The 23,796-nt window shown below is 39.2% G+C and overlaps 1 protein-coding gene across 2 annotated transcripts in view; it reads left to right on the top strand.

Annotated features, from left to right (window-relative positions):
- Positions 1 to 14,449: 14,449 nt before the first annotated feature.
- NTNG1 (netrin G1) overlaps positions 14,450 to 23,796 on the top strand; it is a gene marked incomplete at both ends in the record, with an annotated part of 325,294 nt that continues 315,947 nt past the window's right edge. For both annotated transcript variants that reach the window (XM_082661459.1, XM_082661458.1), the window contains one exon: positions 14,450 to 14,695. In XM_082661459.1, the coding sequence (XP_082517585.1) occupies positions 14,450 to 14,695 (246 nt within the window). The remainder of the gene's footprint in view (positions 14,696 to 23,796) is intronic.

Genomic DNA, 23,796 nt, shown 5'->3' with positions numbered 1-23,796 from the left:
ATGCAAACCAGGGTGGAATGACTGGGGACTGGTTCTTTTATCAAATGCTTAATTGGTGTCTATAATTACTAATTACTCAACTCTATTATTCATGTGTGGCTTATCCCTGGTTAAATGTTTGAACCTTGGGTTTCCAGGTCACCAGTCGGCTCTGCATACACATTCTCCTGCTGTCCGTGCTTACTCAGGGAAATCCAACTAATTTTAATACCAATCTAAGCACAAAAGCTCATTAGGAAGGTATATCTCCTGCCGAAATAAGGCATATAATGTATTCAAAAGCAAGTATAGAAGTTTTTAAAATTATTTGCTGTTTTAGATTACTCTTCTTCTCTTAACACAGAGTACTTAGAACTGAATGGGCAGTATCTGATCCTATTAGCTTGAGACACAAAGTTTCCATTTTTGTAGTTCAATAATAGTAAATTTTTAGCGTGTTCATATGTCTCAACCTAAATAACATAGGATACTTCCTTTCTCTTGATTTTCTCTTCTATTGCTCTCAATTTCTATTACAGATTTTCCATGTCAAAAGCTCATAAGCACTCACCACAAAGGCCATCCGTATGTGGCTGTGAGCTGCACTCATACCAAACTACTTAAAAGTGCCAAAATATGCCCTATTGTATTTGGCCTCCTGATTTTGTTCCCCCTGCTTCCTGGTCAGAAGGCCTTTTGCTCCTTTGTCTGCCAGATGAACACCTACTCATCTTTTGAGATGTAGGTCATGTACCACTTCATCAGCTTTTCCCAGGATTCACCAAGGAGAATCAGACATTCTCTCTTTGGGGTTCACCTGCTCCCCGTCGGTTTCAATCTCAGCTCCTACGGCAGCATTGCATTGGTTGTTTACAAGTCCGTCTTCTCTAACAGCCTGTAAACTATGGGAAGGGACTGCTATTCATCTTGTTATTTCTAATGTAGTCCCTAGCACGTAGGAGGTGTTTAATTCATGTTTGAGAATAAGGAAAAAGGAAGGGAGAGGGGAACAAGAAATAATTTCTATGATATCATAGGAATCTTACAATTGTGTTATTTTCTATGGGATTTCAAAGTTTGGAGGACAGACAATTGAGTTTCTTCCTGGCTTACTGAAGTAAGAAGAGAATTCATAATGCCTCTGATTTCATTCTTCTCCATTACACATTGAGGCAGGATTTAAGAGAATTAGTCATTTACCATAGGAGAGGCAGCCTTCTTGCCAAAGGAGATGGCAGCCCACTGGGAAGCAGTGGCCACCTGGCACAAACCCATCTTACTTACTAGAAGCCAACCCAGCTTATCTCCACTGTCTCCACTCAGCATAGAAGCTAAAGGATGGAAGCCACTGAGCTGATATAAACAGCAGTCAAGGCAGTCATTTCAGAACAGTAAAACCAAACTCAGAAGCAGAAGTCAAGAAAAGCAGGGAGAAACATCTGAGTAGAATACAGCTCAAATCAGTGACACCCTGTGATCTTAGATTTCTCTTCTGTGTCTGCTGTTTTTCTATTCTTGGACTATGTTTCATCATGGATATTCTCACTGCAGTGGTCCACCGAATTTTAGTTCAGCCCTTATGGCATTCCACCCCACGTTTATAAGACAGTGTAAGAACCTCTTGCAGAAGCTGCTAAACCACAGAGGCTGGACTCTATTGTAGTTTGGGCCAACGGCCTGATAGAGATCTTGGAAGTCCTGTACCATCATCTTAATTGTCTGCATCTTTGCCCCATCTTGAGTACAAAAGGAGTGTCCAGACTTCACCATTACTACTCCCTTTCTCTTAATCAATCTCTAGTGTAAAATTAAAGATGCACATTACAGTTAGTCTAACTCTCTTTTCCCACATGATGGTATATACTCTGCCTTGAGAGTTTTGCATTGCCTCTAGCCCCTGACAGGTGGTGTGGGTTCCATTAACGTTTATTGAATTTAAGGGAAGAACCATTGGGACAGAATTCATGGAAAGATCTCCAAATTAGGCAAGGGTTATTACTCAGTCTTCCTTCACATATTTTTTTTCTCAATCTGGAAAGGCTGCTGATTTTGTTGTTGGAGAATAACTGAAAACATGAAAATTACATTTGAGGAAATTGACACAGCTGTTAACTTCTGAGACTGAACGTTTCCAGCCAACACACTGGATTAATTGGGAGATCTCCTTTTCTCAAGAAATGTTGATGATCTTAGACAAACTAAGCACAAAAAAATACAAGTTTATAGAGGCTTACTGAGTTTGTTCAGACCATAGCATTATCCAAACTCATTGCTCAGATGCCTCTTTTTGTAGCCTTGGAAAAAAGGTAAACTGTTAAACAAATATTGACTATGTGTTGCAAGTCTCAAAAAAACCAAAATAGGTTAAAAAAGGCTCAGGGTGTCATGATTTTGACAGATTTTTACTGGTTGGATAAAAACATCTAATGTCCCAGTGCTCTGAAAGCATAAAAATTAAGAAGGGATTTCTGTTGACTTCTTATGGGTGAGATAGGTTAAACACAATTAAGAAAACTATTCATGATTCATAAAGTTGGAATAGAAAAGACACATGAAATACATATTTGACTATGACTAAAAAAGTTCATCTTTTAGGTTGGCATACTTTCTCCTGAAGAAAACACCAAAACCCAGATTTTGTTAATTTTTTCATGTTATTTTAACCAAAGCTTCTAATTTTATTATTTCCAAACTATTTTACACAGTGCCATATATTAGTAAGCACATGGGTGCTAAAGGTCATGTTCCTTGCATCAGTCATTAACTATCATTGGCTTATACAATCTGCTATTCTTCATGTTCTAGAATCAGTAACACAGTCACTGTGTGTATTTTCTTATATTAAACAATATGTTCTTTGGTCTGCTATCAGTCCTCAGAAGAATTAAATGAGGTTGTTGATATACTTATGTTGGGCATCTTGATATTTGGATAATTTGGGCTTGTAAATTTAAAGTTTCAAGATAAGTGTACTTGGTACACCTGCAACAGCAGGAAAATGCCAGTATAGTCAGTGATAGAGCCCAGTCCAGATGCTTAGGACTTGTGAGAAGTTTAAATGTCAAAATATTTAAGGATTAAAAAATCCTGTTAGGTAAGGAACTTCAAAACCTGTCAAAACTACACTGCTAATGACTCTGTAATAAAACATGTCCCTGAGCACAGAGTGGAGGCAAGAAAGAGCTAAAGGTTTTACAACTACTAGGAAGGATGTTTCTACTGGGACACAAGCAGCAGTTATAAGAAGCATCTATCACATAGTATACAACTGATCAAATAGGACTTGTACCTGATTTGGATATTTCAGACATCTAAGTCTTAGTTTAATATAGTGGGAATTAGTTCCTGTTACCAAGAAGGCTATTACTGAGTCCTGGGAATGGGCAAAAATTATTTGCACCTGCAAGAAACATTTCTTTTGTACCTACTTTATGTCAGGTACTTTGCAGTATTTATAAAAAGACACATATCTTTTTGGACCAGATACATTGCAAATATGCTACTACTACCAGTTCATCATATTGATGTTACAAGTATTTAAACAACCCTGCCAAATCTCTACAAAGAAGGTTTTTAAGCAGCTAATAACCTAGAAAAATGAACAAGAGTTAGAGACCTAACAGAATTACAAATAGATGAAAATCTAAGTTGAAGAAGAATGAGGAATGCAAAGAAACCAGCCAGAGATCTGAAGTCAGAGAACTGAAAGATTAAATAATTCTCCTCTAAAAGGAGAGAGAAAAAAGTAGAGTTGAAAGTTTAAATAAAAACAGAAAAATCATTCTTTCCAAAGGAAGTTAAATATATATATATGTATATATATATATGTATATATATATATGTACACATACACACACACACACACACACACACACACACACACACACATACACATAGGTGGAGAAAGTAAAGGATGATAGAAAAGATGCCAAGAAAATATCTAAAGTAAATTTATGATTGTTGTGTATTATGTAAACAAATGTGCAAAGATATGTTCAGGAAAGCTGGTTTAATATGTAAATTCATAGGTGTTCAGTTTGATGAAGTATATCAAATCCACCCAAAGAGGTTTTTTGGAGAAAAAGTCCTTCCCACCCATCCCCACTAGAGGAGGGATCATGATCTGGAGGAGAAGGGGTTTTAATATTGAAAAGTCTCCTCAGGGATACAGATTTCCTGCTCAGAGTTTAGATCCACTTCTTTGGTTGGTGATTTACTAAGTATGAAGAGATCAGAGCAGATGTTTGAGAGAAAAATTCACCTCTGGAAGACTATCACTCTTGGAGTGGGAGAAGTTACTTACCTGGAGAGGGTCCCGTTCACATATTGGACTTATTTCGGCCTGATGTCTGCTTCCTAGTCAAAGGGAACCTGGGAATGAGGGAAGTTATAGTATAGGAAGAGGGGGAAGGAGGTTAGGTCTGAGACTTTGACAGCTGAAAGGGAAATTTCTCCAGGTTGGGAGCCAATATCACAAAGATCCTGGTATATCCTAGACTCCTAATCTCTGCACAGGTTTCTTTCCTTTACTTTTTACTGGAGAAACACCTGAAAAGATCAGACAAATCTGAGAATGGGAACTCAAAAGGAGTTTTCCTGGCTTGAGAGAAAAGGGCAGGAGGAAGAGGTAAGGATGAGAGCTGTCTGTATCTCAGTGTTCAGGCCAGGATGCCATTGAGAAGTGAGGGGGCTGCTTGGGTGTTGTTTCTCAGGTTGTACTGGCTTCTCAGAAGGGACTAGGCTCTGGTAGCCTATGAGGGAGGGTTAGGTGGTGAGTGGCCTCTCCCTGTAATCAGTATATTTTGACCCTGGAGGAGCATGGGCAGAGAGTGGACGAAGAGCCAGGAATGGCCACTGTCTAAGAATGCCTTTGAGGAGTTTATCCCTGCAGGTAACTCCTTTCTTCAATAACAGTGCTTGAATGTAGAGGTGGAGAGGAGGAAAGCAAGGAAATCACAGATTCCTGCAGTGGAGGGAGTCAAGGGAGAAAGGCTTCATCATGGCCTCTCAGAGGTTGGAGGGTCTAGGGTGCCTGGAATCCCTGTCTCCTTCCTGGCTGCTTAGGGACAAGAAGGATCTGGTTACAGGCTCAGTTCAACAAGCTTCTTCCCTATGCACCTTCTGCCACCACCCCGCGCCCCCACCCCCCCACCCCCAGTCATGGCAAAAAAATGACCCCTCTGCTCTTAGCTCAGTGCTTCCATTGTGAGGCATGCAGTGAGTGACCAAGTGTCCCCAATTGCCCATTTCTTACCCTCTGCTTTGTCTTTAACAAACTGGAGTTCGACTTCTCTCCTCCACACAGGACCCTGAACTTGCCCCCAAATCCAAGCAAATTCTAAAACACAGAACATGCTTTCTTTTCAGTTTATCCCCCAAATTGGTGGGCCACAGAGACACATTTCTTCTGAAACCAGCTGGTCACACCGTGGTTTACTCCCTCTCATCTGACCAACTTTCCCTACTGCTTATGCCCCTAACCATACAAGAGCCCGGTTTCTGTTTGATTTTGAGATGCTTGCAGATTTGTGAGATCAGAGTTTTCTCCCTATTGCAATAGTCTTTCTTTTTAATTAAAGTCTCTCCCTATGTAAATCAGTCTGGATTTTTTTTTTTTTTTTCCTTGACGTTAGTGTGTAGCTGAGAGTGATCCCGGGTAAGTTTGAGCCCCACTGCTGGGGAAGGAAGTCTTGGGGCAGGGGGTATTTGTCTTTCTCTTCAGAATGGCGAGGAGGCCAGAAAAAACACAGCTCTCTCTTCAACTTTCCGAAGAAGAATGAATTTCTAAATAAGGAGGTTTGAGGCTTGCGCTGTAGGGGCCGCTGGCTGGGCAGGGGAATTGTTGGTTGAAAAACACCGTTGCGATCACAGCTAGGAGCGAGGGGTGTGCTTAGGGGCAGTTTTCGAGAGGAGAGCCAGGAGTGAGGGATGGGACGGGCGAGGTTATGAGTGGAAGGTACGTGAAGAGTTGGTAGAAATCGCGCTCGTGTGGGCAAGTTAGATGTGGCGGAGGTGAAGGGGAGTCACTGAGCCTCGGTACCCCGAGGTCCTGGAGCGGCGGCAGCGGCGGCTAGAGCAGCAGCCGCAACAGCGAGCGGGACGGAGTTAGGACCGCTCGGAGCGCCCAGGTCTCGAGGTAGTATAAGGTTTGCAATCCTTCCACTTGCTGGCAGTTGCAGAAGATCTGCTTTTAAGTGAAACGTACATGCCACCCCTCCAAGGGCTGCAGCTTCCCCCGGCTTTCTTCTTTCTCTTCTCAGGCCCTCCCTTGCGCTCACTCTTGTGATTCGTACTCGCGCCTAAGTTTGCAGAGAGCTCGCTGCCGGCTCGGAGCCGGGTCCGGCCAGGAGCCGCGGGCGGGGTCGGGAAGCCAGTGAACGGCAATCCAGAAGCATCGTGGGCCATGTATATTTCATCAAATGGACTTTGGGTGCGTCGCGTCTCGCAACCATCAACGCTATGTGCAGTGACATTTCTGACTTGAGTGGAGGAATGCGCGAAGGAAGCCCGGACGAAATTGGTACTAGAGGATCTTCTTGGCGCCAATGCTAATTGTCCTGATTTATGTCCCTTCTGACTAAGCTCAACGTCTTCGTCTGAAATAAAATGAAACCTGTGCCAAGCGGGGTAGAACCACCGGGCCGCTGGTTCTGATCCCCGGGAATCAGGAAATCGTCCTGCAGCTGAAAAAATTAAAAAAAAAAAAAAAAAAAAAAAGGATAGAGAAAAAATAGAAAAAAAAATCCCTCAGTAAAAGTTTAAGGCGAGAAGTGGCAGAGGCAGTGGCGCGAGGAGGCGCGGAGGAGAGCCGGCAAGCAGAGGACTGGGCTGGCAAGACCTCCCGAAGGCTGCGATTTCATTATTAATATCACTATATTTTTGGAGGGAGAGGCACCTTTCTCATCTTCTCTTCCTCTCCGCCCGCCCCTATACCCTCCCCCTCATCTACCTGTCAAAGTCACTGATCTTTTGCATTTCGGAAGAGGACGTCAACGGGAAGGAATTCCCCCTCTCGGCTAGGGCTCCGAGAGGGGGCTACGCGCAGGAGGCTCCCACCACTCCCCGGGGCCGGGGGCGAAGGTAATTAAGCGGCGGGTAGTGGCGGCCGGGCGCGGGGCTTCGGGTCCGCTAGGTCCTCTGCCGCCGCCGGCCAGGCGCAACCTGGACCCCGGGGGTGCGGCGGCGGGGCCGCGGCGCTTGGGTCCACACGCCTAGCTCTCCCGCTCCGCCCGCTCTGAAGAGGCTCGGCGTAACAGCCGCCGCCCGCCCAGCGCCGCCCGGGGCTCCGCTGCCGAGGCCGCCGCCCGAGGCGCACCAGGCTGGGCCCGGCCGCCGCCCCGCGCCGTCGGCTGGGTTCCCGCCGGACGCCTAGCGAACGGGCCTCACGGTGAGTGCCGCCGGCTTCCCCACCCGCCGCGACCCGCGCGTTCCGCCTTTGCCCCTCTCCCTGCCGCTTTCCTCCCTCCCTCCCCCCGAACCTCTCCCCGCCCCCCCGGCCCACCGCGCAATCCACGGGCGGGAGGGAAGGCTCCGGGTGGGCGAGGAACTTTGTGAAGCGCCATGTGGAGGCAGCGCGCGCGCACACACACCCCGCACACTCTCACACCCATACACGAGTCTTCCTGGTGTGCGCCCCGGGCAGGTTACGTGTGTGTGTGTTGTACTCAGTGCCTGGACTCACAGATACACAGCTCGCTCTCCTCCTCCCCACCTCCGACACCTGACCGCACACAACGCATCGGAGGGTTCTTTTTTCTTTTTCTTCTCTCTTGCTTTGCCAGTTGTCCTTGCTTGGGGAAAAAACTTGCCCTCTTGCCGGCCCTGTGGAGCTGGTGGCCACACTGAGCTTTTGAAGTTCCTTTCTTTTAATCTCCTTTATTGGTGCGAGATTAAAGCATTACTATCCCATGTTGTGCAGCTGGGGAGAAGGGAAAATTGAAAGAGGGAAAGACTTGGTGTAGGAATTTCATGTGGAATATTTTCTCAGGGGTTGATGGATTCGGCTAGAGACATTGAATTGCTCTCCTGTATGGATCTGTGGATATCTATAGATAATACAAATAATACTGAATATTATTGGGCCCCAAATAACCAATTAAGTGATTCAGACACGGGAAAACTTAGATAAGAAAAGAAACTGCGCCCTCTGCTGTTTATTTTAGTAACCTCGCTCGGACTTCTTTTTTCTTTTTATCTTTTCCAGAAATCCACTCAGGAGGTTGTCATTTTACAGGGCAGGGGAGGAAATTTTCTAGCGGAGATTTTAAGCAACTTTATTTGGAAAAGCTGGAGGTAGCGCTTCCATTCTCGCATCAGGTATAGATTTCCAGAGAGTAGAGGCTTTTGTTTCCCACTTCCTCCCCCAGTCTTCCCAGGGAATGGTAATGGAACCACTCATTATCATAACAGTTTGTCAATCTTTGGAATGGAAAATTCTGAGTAAGATTCAAAATTCCACTAAACATATGGTGTATCTGGCAGTAGATTTGCTCTAGAAATAAGGCCCTATTTTATGACTGAAAATACTAAAAGTTTTCTTATCTTACAGAATTGGGGAACAAAACAGAAGAATCTTCTAATAAAATCATTTATTCAATACACTTAATGGTTCAGCTTGTTAGAAAAAAGTTTTCTAGAAATTTTCTTTTTCGCAGTAGCGGCAAGGTTTTTCTTATTTGTCTAGTCCTTGAGATCATCTCTAAAAAAAAACCTTGGGGCATTAACAACCCCAGGTTTCATTAATTAAGTATTTTGAACTGTAACTTGGACTGCCTTAAATGCTCCCCATCCCTTTTCTCTTTGGCAAAGGAAAATCAGCTCCATAATTGTTCAAGATTCTTTTGGAAGATAAGTAACTTTCAATTTTTCATTAAGACGAAATTCGGTTCTTTGCATGGGGATCAGCTTGCAAAGAAACAATGTCTCAAGTATTTCACACAGCAGGTTGTTCTAGCTTATCATATATAAGGGATCTATTTTCCTTTTCTGGGTGCCATGAAATAAGATCTATTTCACCACTGTAGACCAACATGAGGGAATTCAAAATTCCATATAGTTGGCTATTAATTTGGTGATACTTCCTATTGTGAAATTTTAAAAGGGTAATCTTAACATTTTGTAAGAAAACAGTTGATCTTATATGCACATAAGGCTGTTTTTCCTATTGGGATTTTTGTTTCCTCAGCTTTCACTGGGTAGGTGTGCTAAAATGATTCAGGTTAGTTTTTTTAGGAGAAGGCTAATGTATTTTGCTGTTTCCTTTTGTATATTTAAGTGGTGCATATACTTGTCTTTGCCTCTGTTGTTATTCTGAAAAAACATCAAATAGTAATGTTAAAAAAAATTAAACTATTGCATGCTTAGTTGATATGCTTTCTAACTGTTGTAAGGATTTGTAAGAGAGAGTTTTAGAGTTACAAAAACACCAAGTCACTTGGAAAGAAATAAAATGTCATAGAACTCAGAAAATTAATTGTATGTTAACAGAAAAACATGTGTGTATGAATGTGTGTGTATAGGTCAGTAAAAGACTTAGCATACTTTTAAAAATAATTTTATCTTCAGAATCCAGAGTTTTGTTTCAAAACTTTAGGTGGGTGTAGATTTTCTCAAATGTGTATTTGAAACCTTGGATTTCTGAACTTCTCTACATGACAATGAAAGATTTGTTGTTCTATATTAATGAAATAGCATATTTATTCTAGACTTAACTGATTCTGAAATATTTTTATGTATTATCCCATCCCCAAACATCCTGCAAAATATATGCTATCTAATTTCCCTAATCATTAGTCTCTTGGTGAAAACAGAGATCTTCCAAATCCTAAGGTGTGTTATTTGGTTTTATTAAGAATCTCATGATAGGCGGTTGCTCATAACACCCAATCAAGTATGAGTAAAATATGCCAATGATATTGCAGTACATGTTAAATTCCTTATATCTTGAAAGACAGTTAAAGGGATAGAAGCAAATTAAGATGACTCCCATCTCCCATTAAGATGACTAGAAAATGCTTTCTTCACAACAAATAAATGCAAAGAGCATTCAATGTATGTTAAGTATCTCATCTAGTCAATCTTGTTATGACAGTGTTGGAAACTGCTAATTTTGATAGGTTATGGAATATGGATATGTCTTTATCCCCTTATATTTTTCACTCAATGGAATATGATTATAGTCAATGTTCTTTTTGTTCCTTCCCATTCAGAAACATGCATATTTATAAAATTCTTAATGTCTATGAGGAATGAGTCAATAGCTGTCTATTTCAGGTGCCCCTGAAGAGCTGAGTGTTTATGGAATAAATAGCCTACTATCACCACCTCTCCTCCTAGCGAGATTATACAGTAAAACAAATGCCGAGAGCCAGCTAGAGTTAGTGGATTTACTGTCAATATTTTCCTCTCTGTTGATGAAATTGTCAGTTGTTTTTGGAATGTAATTGTCTATAGTTTTGATCATTGTTACTTCCACGTAATGTTTAGGAGGCTTCTTTTCTAATGAAAGAAAGGACCTGTGAAATACCTTCTGCAAAGTTAACCCAAAGTGGAAGGGCATTAGCTACAGAATCCTGGAAAAAGATATGTTCCTTGTATGCAAAGCCATTTTATAGCCCATTTTAGTCCAGATCAGTAACATCTATCAACTTGAGGGCATGATGTAACTTTGTATTTTCACAGCGGCTTTGCAAATTTATATACCAGTCAGAGGTCTATGGAGTACTCATGGCATATTAATGGGTATTTCTATCAAAGAGGACTTCCCCAAAACTTTAGTGCACCGGTAGAGATGATAGCACTATTTGATTACAGTGAGTTCCCAAGGTTCGCAAAGTAAAGAACTAGAACTGAGGCCGCGCACAGCTCTTCTGAAGCTGCTCACATTTACGCGATACGAACACCTGAGACAAATTCAAAGCCCACGTTACTTGGCAATTAGTTCAGTTATGGGCAAGAAGGGATTGGTTTAGTATATTAAATCCCCGAATATGTCATTGACTGTCCTTCTCATAATTGGTTTGCCTGGCTATTTGCTGTGATGACCTAGCTTTTAAGAAGCTATTGGTGATTTTAACCTAGTTGAAAGCATAGCCAGATGGGAACTGGTGCCATTAGGTAAGAGAGGTTAAGGGGTAAATAATATCCTATTTTAAAATCATTTTATTTTCTTTGAAAACTCCATAATTATACTTTAATAGAAAATTCCTGATTTTGACAGAGGCTTCTTTTCCATTGTGTGTCATGGAAGTTCACAGATTTAATTTCTTTCTAACTTTAAATTAAGAGGATTTTCTTTGAAATGTATGTGGCACTGAAAAGTAAGGAGATCCTAACGTGAAGGATCCGCACTAAGTGATGCTACAAACATAAAAGTTGGAATGAAATCAAATAATTACGTTAAAGAACAACTTAGTGACCCTCTCCTCCTGATCTGTAATACGCTGCGGTCAATATCTTTTTCTGTGTCAATGGGAGCTCATTAAATGTAAATTCTGCAGACTGACTGAGCCATGCCATATTAGTGCTTGCCAAAGCCTGACATTTTTAATACATTAATAATATGTCTGTAATGTAATGGAAAACTGTTAATCACAACTGGTTATGTGCCAGAAATTTAAGCTATAATTGGCTGCTTCTTGTCAAGAATGTCTGTCGCACAGCCCTGCAACCTCCTAATATTCAAATGTGTTGCACTCCTTTGCATTTTTCTTTGTCAGCTTTCTAAATTCAATCAATGGTGTAGTCCATAATTCTGTGTAATGACGATCATTATAATTCTGGTGTACTTTAATGAGAATTCGTTACACTGGGATTGCTGTTGTGTCAGGAAATAGTAACAGGTTCCCACACATTTCCCTAGTGGGAAATTTTTCCAAATTTTTAACATACATATATATGGTCATCCTTTATTTTGTGATTCAAGTGAGGCAAAAGGTGGATGAAGACAGTAGCCAAGGATAAATAGATTAGGGGGATAGTATTTATTGATTAAAAAATGTGATGATTAATCTCAGAGAATTCAAATATATACTTAAGGTCATATTTAAAAAATAATATTAAAAATTAGCTTGTAGTGCTCACTCATTTCAAACTCAAAGCAGTTCATTCCAGGTCTTCAAGAGTGTATGGTTCTTGATAAGTAAGTTGTTATGTATTTGAAACTAAGAATTTAAAAATTTCTGGTGTAGTAGATTTTACACTGCTTCAGTTATAAGGCCAACTTTCCCCTCCCCTTCATCCCCCCCCAAAAGTGTTTGTTCTTATTATAATAGAAAATGTAAATTTATATTATTTTAATACTTTTCGGATTATTGTCAAAAGTCCGCTGTTTCTGAAAATATCAACTTAAATTACTAATGAATCCGAAAAAAGCAGAAGGCTGTAGTAGCCACAACACATGCTTCTCTGTGATTTTTTTTTTTTGGTTTAGATTTCAAAATGTACTCAACACTATATAGTCTTTACATTATAGGAAAGTGGCAGATTCAAATCTGTAGTTTATACATGTTTAGACAAACTGCTAATTATTGCTTCATAGTAACTCAAATATTCAACACTTTTCCTAATAGAAAATATCACAAATTACAGCAGTATGATAACATTTTATGAATTGAATATAATGAAAATTGCACTTGTATCCATAAAGCAATTATTATAAATTACTTTGCTATGGAAACACAATTCAGCCATCTGTTGGCATTTCATAGTCTCTGTGGCTTAGTTCATTTTAAGATGGTACATTATTTAAATATAGTGAATTCCTTTTATAAGATTTTGTGAGGATAGTGAACTTCCATATTTAAACTGCTTAGTGTGAATTGGAGGGTCTATAATGGTATTTCCTAAAACTGTAGGCTTTTTTGTCATTTTACATTTAAAAAATAATTATTGGGACTATGACAATATAAACCAACTAATTAAGCAGATACGCTTTTCTTACACCTGGATTCCAAATATTATAGTTTGTTTGGATTTAGACAGTGATTTCTAAAGAGAAAAGTTGCCAGTTAAACTCACTAATGATTTATACTCATAGTTATGTAGGCTGTATTAGCAGTTAACCAGAAGTACTTTTAAACAGTAATTTTTATTTTCTCTTAGTGCCATATTATTCTGCTTCATGGCCTGTTAACTCACCCTAGGCTCTTTTTATATGTGCATTTTAAATTGTGCGTTTTACTACAGAGCTTTTAGTTTTAAAGCAGCATATAATATTAGCCTTTGGGACAAATTCTCTTCTTCTGTTACAGAAAGTAACTGCAAATGCAGATGTAATAGCTATAAAAAGATATAAGAAAATAGAAAATTCTTACGAAAGGAAAATTTGCTCCTCTGGTTTTATTTTTGAATTTTTTTTTTCAGGGAGCCAAGTTATCTTTATCACTAAATGCAACTAAACAAAAGATGCTAAATTCTTCCAATATAATGAGCAAATCCAAAGGGAGAGGCTCGTGCCAACAATGCCGGTTTTCACTCCAGTTAACAAAAGCTAAGAAATGTACAAGGAATTTGTAGATTTTTAGGGTCTCTTTGCTAAGAGACAAAAGGCGTAGAAGTAGTTATCACTTCTTTGTCATTGTTATAAAAGCGCTCATTTCCCCCATTGTACTCCTGGAAGATTTTCCAGCACTGCAATATCTGAGAAATGTTTTAATCTAGCTGCTTGCTCTCAGTTTTGTCAAGATGGAAATATAATTTTTGAAGCGAAAACCTGTAACTCACCTGGAACACAAACATCTGTCTTTGTTACGGAAGTGTTAAATCCTTCATTTCAAAATTCTCCCCAATGTGAATGATTTCTGTGGTTTGCTCGTTCTAGCAAAGTAAAGGTTGTCCACATTACACCAATTTGCTTCATATTGCATCAAACCTCCCAAATGCCAACATAGCATACATTTTGTAATGCATTGATTGTGGGACAATAACTCTTATTTTTATTGTTTCTAAAAGGGTGTTGGCGCCAGAAGAAAAGAATGATTGATGGGAAGCAGACACCGAGCTATAGACACTCATCCTTTTGCTTCAGATACTGATACCTCAGTGCGCCTGAGCAACGCTTATGAGCCGTGAGCATCTAGGATCACCCAGGGTTATTGGATGTACAATAGGAGAGCCATCAATTTGCTAGATCATTATCTGCTGCTGGACATCTTTTACAAAAACCAAACTAGACCCAAGTCTAATAGATATGTTCTAAGACAATGAAAAAGCTGCAAGTTGTTGCTAATGCCTAATGCACAAGTATGCTAGGTTTCCACCAAAGTCCTCAATATACCTGAACACGCGCAATATCCGAATCCTTCACTTTTAGTTTTGGAATCTACTTTGAAGTCTCATCCTCTTTTTTTTGTTTGTTTTTTGTTAAATATACAAACCTACCTACCTATAGGCATACATGTATATGTAAAATAGAGACCACAGATAATCAAACCCGGCTTTTGTTACCACGAAGATTGCCAAGAATTCAGAGATGTATTTGTCAAGATTCCTGTCAATTCATGCCCTTTGGGTTACAGTGTCCTCAGTGATGCAGCCCTACCCTTTGGTGTGGGGACATTATGATGTGTGTAAGACTCAGATTTACACAGAAGAAGGGAAAGTTTGGGATTATATGGCCTGTCAGCCGGAATCCACAGACATGACAAAATATCTGAAAGTGAAACTGGATCCTCCGGACATTACCTGTGGAGACCCTCCTGAGACATTCTGTGCAATGGTGAGACAACCTTTTTGAATAGAATATTTCATGTTAAGTGCGGGCATGTTGTATATGCATACAAATGTGTTAAGTGTAAAGACTCAACTCAGGTAATGAGCTGAATCTGCAAGTGGCAGATTTGTGCTAAACAGGCTAGCTTCATTCTCAGTGGAGGCCTGCACCACCTGGAATTACAGTTTGCACAGTTTGCACTGGAACTTACCTTCCTGCAAACCAAAGGTTTCACTGAGACAAGTGCACTGAATATAAATTATATAAAAAAAAAAGTCCACTGAAGTTTAAATTTCAGATTGGAGATTGGGAATATGATTAGGCTATATGTGATATCATAAGGATAAAACCCATTGGTAAACCAACTTTAAAAACACAAAGGTTTCTTCACATACATATTTAAATTAAGGCTAGTCCCATGTTCCATAGTTCAAGGCTAGAGTAGATGTCCTGGTTTTCCTCATCAGGAAACTGCTATGGTTAGGAGACCAGTGAGAAGGGGAGCAGAAGACGAGACAGGGGCTAAAACCTCATGAGAAGCTTTTCCAGAAGAGTCTTATTTGTCAACTTATGCAGCCTCTTGTTTACAAGGGTTGTGGTTTTCCATAGAAAAGTTTGGAATATGGAAAACATGTTTATTGAAAAAGTAATGATATGGAGCATACAAATTCAAATACTCTCCTTTTGATAAGCAAAGTTAGATAATTTGTTGTTTTCATAGTATATATAAGTCTTTTTCTGAGTGGTAAAGTAAATGGGATGTGAAAAGGTAATATAGGAGTGACAAATTGAATTTTCACTAGAGATGTTGCTGAAAATATACCCATAAGGTATTAGTAAAGAGTTTGGTGATTGAAATGATGTAAAATCAATGTGCTAAAGAATTCAGACAATGTGTTCATCTGGTTTATGTTGTTGCTTTTTTTTGTTATAGGCGGTCTTTATTTGATACAGGAACTGTTGTGGTCCCATTTTTCATCACGTAACAGATGTAATCGTATGGCAGATTTTGATAGTATCCTTACCTGACTTTATTATCTTGAACCTGGCCTGGCATTTTCAGGATAGTAAAACTATTAATCAAAGTAGCATCTGTTCACAGTCCCTAGTGAGTTAAATTAGCATAAGATCATCTTAGACCTAGCACTGTAGAAAAGGTTTTGTAACAGGAAACAGTTTTGAGCACTACACAGTGCTTTCACCTAAAAGCTAAGGGCTTGCCATTTTTCAGAAGTGCCTTTGGGGACTGGTTTGAATTATAGTCTAAACCTGATTTTGCGGAGAGTGAGAAAAAGAGCTTGGCTATTAGGTGTCACTATGACTAAAGTGCTCTGAAAGACTAAATATTTCAAAGAGAGGACCGTCTCTCTGGGTAGCAGGTATGTGCTTTGCAAAGAAGTTGCCTTTTAGAAATCAGAGACTTCCAGAAGAGGAGTTTATTCAAACATTTTAGGAAAACTATAATAAATCTGCAAAAGAGCAGGGACATTTTTTGGCTTTATGTAAGATTTTTAATAATCTCTCATAAAAGGTCATATTTAAGATCTCATTGCAAGTCTGGGGTGAAATTGCTGTTCAGGTGACAGGTTTGGCCCAGAGCTCCTTAGCAGAGGATGAGTTCTGGGCCAAATCTTCGTATTATTAAGAACACTCTAACTCTATATATTGGTTTGCATGCACTTGTAGCAATATGCCTCTTCTGGAATTGTTTAATAATTTACAGATCTAAGTAAAATAGCAAAGATCCTTTTCCACAGTGCTGTTTGTACTTGCATAGGCCCTGTATGATGTGTTCAACATGTGATTTGAATGTGCAGCTTCCCTGGTGTCAGCCTCTGGCAAGAGAATGCTTGCTCAGCACTGCTCCTGTCGGTCGTGTTGAAGGGTTTACTTGGTGTCTTTAGCATGCCTCTTTCTCCCATCTTGAGTGGGAGAGGGTGCATTATAGAACTTCTCACGCCTGACTTTTACAGTGACATGGTCTAAGGTCCTTAAACAAGCCAATTCCTACCAGTTTACTGGCTAAGTGATGTTAGAGACCAAAAGAGAAAAAAGTAAAATCGATATCCCTTAGCTTTCTCAAGTGCAGTAACATGTGTACTTTACATGTTTATGTGAAACTCCACAGGACAGTGTTTTAAAAGGCTACATCTTACTGTGATACAAATATTCAGAAGTCTTGGTGGGTTTAGGTTTGTCATTGGACAGAATTGTTTTCCATGGGAGAGTGTGAGGTTTGTGAGATGTTACCTATCAGTGCTTAATTTGGACTCAATATACATTTGATTGGCATAACAGGTTTAATAAGCTATACTTTAAATACATAGTTTGAGACTATTTGTATGCATATTATATACCAAGTCAAAGATAGTGACCTAATATAGCAGCACTTCCTCTCTGCAGTTTTGTATTTTCCATAAAACTCTTTAGTGTAAGGTTTCCTGACACAGGCTGTAAAGCTGTTTCAGGATGCTGTCATATCAGACCTGTTTAGGTGCTCCTTAGCCCGAGGTCTAATGGGAATCCATAAAGTCATTTGTGTTATGACTTTCACATTCTCCCCTCCTTGACACACGCATCCATACCTGCTCCCTCAGAGTCGTTACGGCCTATTACATCAGGGCAGCTGCCACATAAGCACAATCACTGCTTAGCCCTGATATGTAAATGTTTGCTGCAAAATGGTTTCAGTAATCACCTGCTCAGCTAGTGACACCCTTATTAGCTGTGACTACAGCAGTTCTGAGCACCGAGGGGACATTTGGTCAGAGAAATACCCTATAATTCCCATAGCCAATTTATCTAATATAAAGTTGAAGTTTGTATTGCTGCTTTTTGCATTGCCTCCATCATTATATGCCGGTGACCATCCATGAATGCTACATTTACTTTAGAGTGAAATTTTAGGGAAAAAGGACCACATGATTCCATTTAACAGTAGATCTCTGTTTATTAACCTGGATAACCTACTTAATAACTCTTTAATATCTAGTGATTTTAAATTTTTGTATAGTAATAGTACCAGCATTTTAAACATTAGTTTTATGGGAGATTCTACCATTTCTACTTATGATAGTGAAATAGGGGAATAGAAATAGATATAGATATACACATATACATATATATGCATGAATTTTGTATATTGAGGCCATACATTTTCTTTTTAATTTAATCTGATATATTCCTTGTAAGTTGTCGATGGCTAAAAGAACTCTGTTTTTGTTAAGGGTGAAGAATCTGAAGGGTAGAAGAGGGTTAAGCATTTTTTTTTAGGCTGACATAACATGTTAGTATAGATCATGTCCTTCCTTCAGCCACGTAAAAGCTTCAGGTAGCACAGCTTTGTCAGAAAACACAGATCATCTAGTGACCACAATTTGTTTCAATTTGCATAAAGAGCACACAGGATGATCTGAACCTGTGTGTAAAGCTGGAGTGACAACACAAAGTTATGACTTGTTCTTTGTGTTTAGACAAACTTAGCTGTCATATCTCCATGCAACACCCCAGTGGCTTAAAAATGGCAAAATTATCTGCAATTATCTCCAGCCTGCAGCTCATTTTCTGGATACGTTAAACGGAAGCTTTCAAAAGAAGCCTACAGACAGAAGAAGTCATGGGCGTTTGTACAATTCATGGCACAGAAGTGCTGATGTCGCTAGAAATGTGAGCCCTGGAGTGCACCTATGGATTTCAGAGCCAATCAAATCTAAATTAGGAAACAAAGATTATTAAATCTTTGTTAATAAATATTAAAATTATTAAATGCATGTAATTTTGACATAATATTCTGAGGTGGACATTCAGTGCTTCCCTTGGAGACCTTTGGCATCATTAATGCAGCACGCCTTTAATTACATGTAGGTTCATATTACTAAAAAATGGAGAAAATAAAGTACTCTGAGGTGTAGTTAACAATACCCTAGTTATGTTTACTGAAATAATTAAAAGAAAGGGTATAATTTTTCTAAATAAAATGTCAGAATTTGAAATGAAAATGGATTTTCGTTAGGAAATTTACTCATGTGTGCCTGTGCTCTTGTTAGGCATTTATTCAAGCACCATAGCAGGTCTATTAATGATCATTCCATATTGTGCTATTTCCAAATAGACTCCTATTAAGAAAAACATTTTTAATTACCATAAGCATTGTGGATAGAGCGTATTTCATTACGTTCAAATGGAATTTACAAAAGTCGTACAAAGCCTTCATGTTTTATAATTTTAAAGGAACCCAGTGGGATGAATGAGTGGTGACACATAGTCTCAGGGCTATCTATAACTTACATTTCTGATTTGGCATCGGCTCAGGTTGCGATCTGGTGGCTATCAGGTGGCTTTTGAGAAGTTAATTTGATAAATTTAGTTACGTTTTCAATGACAAGGCATTAATATCAATTTTCCAAAAACTGGAAATGATATTGATTTACATAATAGTCAAATAATCCTGCACTCTGTTCACGTGAAACATAATTTAATAAATGAATGAAGTTTTAATAACAGTGACATCTTTCATTTGAATTGATTTATCCCTTAATTATGCCAGAATGGAATTTTTAAAAATCTTCAGTTCCTTCATTATTAACACTTCATTGTTATTTAGTTCATTATTTAGACTTACTTCTTAGAAAAGTTTAATTTATGTTTGCAGTGAATTAAGTTCCACAGAGATCAGTCTTTCTCATATGTCACTATATCAAGTATTCCCTTGTTAAGGAGCCAACAGTAGCTCCTTATTATCTATTGCATCAAGTCTAAAGTACTCTACCTGGTTTTTAAATCTGAGTGTTTACAACCTTATTTCCCATTACTTCCCATCAGGACCCAATGGCATTTCCAAGGGATTTAAGACTAGCAGTCTCATTGGAAGGGGACTACTGGATTTGGGTTGAGGCTGCATTGGCATAGCGTGCATGGTTTATGCAGGAGGCCTTGAGAGGGAGCTGATAAATATTATGGTGGGGCTAACCAAACTTAAAACCACCTCATGGGGGCTTCCCTGGTGGCGCAGCGGTTGAGAGTCCGCCTGCCGATGCAGGGGACGTGGGTTCGTGCCCCGGTCCGGGAAGATCCCACATGCCACGGAGCGGCTGGGCCCGTGAGCCATGGCCGCTGAGCCTGCATGTCCAGAGCCTGTGCTCCGCAACGGGAGAGGCCACAGCAGTGAGAGGCCCGCGTACCGCAAAAAAAAAAAAAAAAAAAAAAAAAAAACCACCTCATGTCATTCATTGTTCCCAGACAGTGTTCTCTACGTGCACGAGTACCCTTGTCTCTGTTGAGCTAATGCACAAATATTACTATAGACTACTGTATGCAATGTGAAGTGAACAGAACATATAGCACGTGCAAAACCTGGTGGTGGTGGTGGGAATCAAAGTCAAATAACATATGGTCCCTGCCCCCAAAGGAAGTAAAAAAGAGTCCTAAGCAAAATTAATACGAAGTGTTGTGTAGCCAGAGGATGGGGACGAGGACGTAGAGGTAAGACCAGCACTCATAGTTTAAAGGTGAAACATTATTTTGCTGCATATTAAAGAGCCACTTGGAAAATATTGTCTGGTAGCCAAGTGCCTGATGTTAAACTGTGTTTGAAGAAGACAAGAAAAAGGCTGGGTGCAGCAGATGGACCCACAGCATTTAAAGGATAGCCTAGTGGCCTGGTTAATGGTAGATTTGACACCTTATATCTGGCAAGATGGAAGAGGAGCAAAAATTCGTGGAACCTGATGAGTTAGACCTGTATATATATATGTATTTCTCAACTTAGGAGATGCTGAAGTATGCTGCATGAGATAAGCATGGCTCATATACCTGGCGCTCCAACTTCACACAAAGTTTAGGAGCATCATTTTACTGAATGCACAAATACAAGATTTTAAAGGTGAAACATGAGACCTCAATATAATTACTGCCTTGTAGTGGACTACTTTGAATTACCTCCTTCAGTTCCCAAAGAGGTAGCCTTGTCTGCTCTAGAGGAATATCACTTGAAAATATAAGAACTAGTGTCCTAAAAAACCCATAGTCTCTCTGGATTGCTTTGGGGTCTCTCAGGCATATTCTGTAAACTTTTGGTGGTGGTGGTGGGGTTTGTTCTGCTTAGCTCTGGAACTGTGCGTGGGTCTTAGTCTGGCATCTTGATCCTTTGACGTTAATGACTAGTGTCATCACACAAAAAGTCCCTCATCTCATGTTTTTCTCTACCAGGGGAAGCAGAAGACATTCCTCTTGCTTGGAATAGTCTCCACTTATCCCAATTCCACCCATCCTTCAAGGTCTGTGTCAAGTTAGTTTCTCTGTATAGTTCCTGCCAGTTTCAGCTCTTATCATTCTCTTGACCTTTTAACTATGTGATTAAAATATATGCCTGTCTATCTACTCTACTATACTGTACCATTTAGCACTTCATTACATCTTATTGATTTATGTACCCACATACACATATGTTTCATGTGTTTACCTTATCCTGACTCTTGGTCTGGATCACTGCCCTTTAAGTGAGATAATATGTGAGACAGCCTCCTGTACTCTCTGATGCAGAGTAGGAGCTCAACAGAAACTATGTATTATATTGCATTTCTACCTTACAGCATTTATCATATTTCTAGGCAACAAACAAATAATAACATGTTTTTAACTGATTAATTCATCAGTTGATTGAATATAGTATTTGATTTTCTGGAATGTTTTCTATTTCTCGAGGACTTTTATCATATATCTGGTTTTTCCCTCTGTAAATTAAGAGACAACTAGAAAAATTTAGCTAATCCATTTGGGCAGCTTATAATGATGTTCTCAAAGGAGAGGTGGGAGAGAAAAATCTACTCTGAGTTTCAACACTGACAGTATGTATGAAGGATTCTTTTTTCCATTTCTAATTGAATCTTTTAAAAAATAGTTTTCCAAGTAAAAAATTTGGAAAAGATGAAAAACCTAACACTCAACATTGAAATCATTTTGCCATATTTCTTAAAAGTCTCTCTCCCTAAATATTGGGCTGGCCAAAAAGTTTGTTCTTCTTGGCCAACCCAATATAATATACATTTTGTTTTACAAAATTGGAATCATAGAATCATCAGATATAATTTTTCATCTTTTTTCATTTACTACTATAGCTTTATCATTTAGTTAGATCATTTATATGTGCTTAGAGAGTATGATTTGATAGCTATAAATATCCTATTATATGGATATATAATATTTTATTTAATTATGCTCCTACCTTGATGACTTGATGTTATTTTCATTTCATTTTTTTTCTATTGGTTATAATGCTTTGATGAACATGTATCAGTATAGTTTTCTTTATTAAACCTACCCTTCTTCTCCCATATTCCAAACCTCCCATATTAAATGCATATGTTTTTAGGATGGTGAGCTCATCATATTGACTTTAGTTGAGGCTAAAGAGTTAGGCTGTATTCTTTTGCTCTCAAGGGTAGAATCCTACTGAATGGAAGGGGCATTCTCTGTGTGAATCTTGGGGAAAGAGGTGTTGGACTTAAAACAAGATGTAGGACTTAGGCAGGCCCCCTCTCAGTGGGCCTTGTTCTCTTTTGTCTGGACTTGAGAGAGCTTCTGGAGGTAGAAGGAAGACAGCTTCTGCCACACGGTAGAGAGCAAAGTCAGGAGACCTCTTTGGGAGCAACAAGCTGAAGATGAGCAAATTACACCTTGTAGACTATACCTGTGGCTTTAAAACTTGCTTTAAGTTGATCCACAGTGAGAAATACATTTTATATTGGAACACAGTAAACACACACTTATCCACGCACACACAACCAAAACAAAAGCTTTGAAGAACAGTCCTTACCCTTTTATATGTGCTATGCCTTCTGATATTTTTTTTCCTTTATATTCCTTTTTCTTCTTTAACAAATAATTGAAAATTACATATTGATGGTTGTGTACAAATTATAAGTAGCAGTGTTTTTGAACCTTGCATAAATGGAAAAATAGTATACACATTATTATATAGCTTCTTTCTTTTAAATTTAACATTATATTTTTGAGATATACTGCTTTGTAGTATTCTACCCTATGGATATTTCTTTAATCAATCTTCTATTTAGAGACATTTAGGTTGTTTGTTTCTTATACTTTAAGGCTCTTAACTGGTGTCAAACTGTCCATCAGAAAGATAGTTTATCTATACTTCCTCAGTATTTTATGAAATGCCCTAGTAGCTAGATCCTCATCAATACTGGGCATTATATTCTTTTTTAAAAAATTGATTGATTGATTGATTGCCACATTGAGTCCTCGTTGCTGCACGCGGGCTTTCTCTAGTTGCGGTGAGCCAGGGCTACTCTTTGTTGCGGTGCACGGGCTTCTCATTGCAGTGGCTTCTCTTGTTGTGGCTCACGGGCTCTAGAACGCAGGCTCAGTAGTTGTGGCACACAGGCCACAGCACGTGGGATCTTCCCAAACCAGGGCTCGAAACCTTGTCCCCTGCATTGGCAGGCAGATTCGTAACCTCTGCGCCACCAGGGAAGCCCCTGGACATTATATTCTTAAATTTTCTTCTGATATAGGGCCCTAGCAGATAAATTATATAGTTTACCAAAAACGATATTGATGAAATTATCCTTATTCCCACACCTTTTCTGCTAAGATAATAATTTTTAAAATTTGGCATTGATATACAAACATATTGGAAGGGGAAAATGACATTTCATTTTTAAAGATGTATTTATTTACTTATTGAAAAGATTGAGTTTTTAAATATGTTTCTTGGACATTTAAACTTTCTTATTCCTAATTGTAGTAATTTTACTCCTTTGTACTTTTTGCCCCTTTTTAAACTTTTCTATGGAAGCCAACAGTTAAGTTAAAAGATATATATTTGGGCCTTTTAAACAGACATTATTGTTTGTCAGTTGATCAAGTTCAAAAATGAGTATCCTTTCTTCCAGAAGAATAGGACTTGTTTCAGAGACTTTTCCACACCCTTCATTTTGTGGAAATTTTACGTAATCTTGCCCTGGGTTTTGGTGGCATGGGGGCCATCATCTCAGGGCTAGGAAATATTCATCTGAGTGCCCCCTCAAGTCTTTTGTTTCTAATATAAAAACTTTGAGAAGTTGTCATTTACCCTCAGTAAAGCA

The sequence above is a fragment of the Grampus griseus genome (assembly GCF_964374135.1).
Source record: "Grampus griseus genome assembly, chromosome: 1".
Lineage (NCBI taxonomy): Eukaryota > Metazoa > Chordata > Mammalia > Artiodactyla > Delphinidae > Grampus > Grampus griseus.
This window is presented reverse-complemented; position numbering and strand designations above follow the sequence as displayed.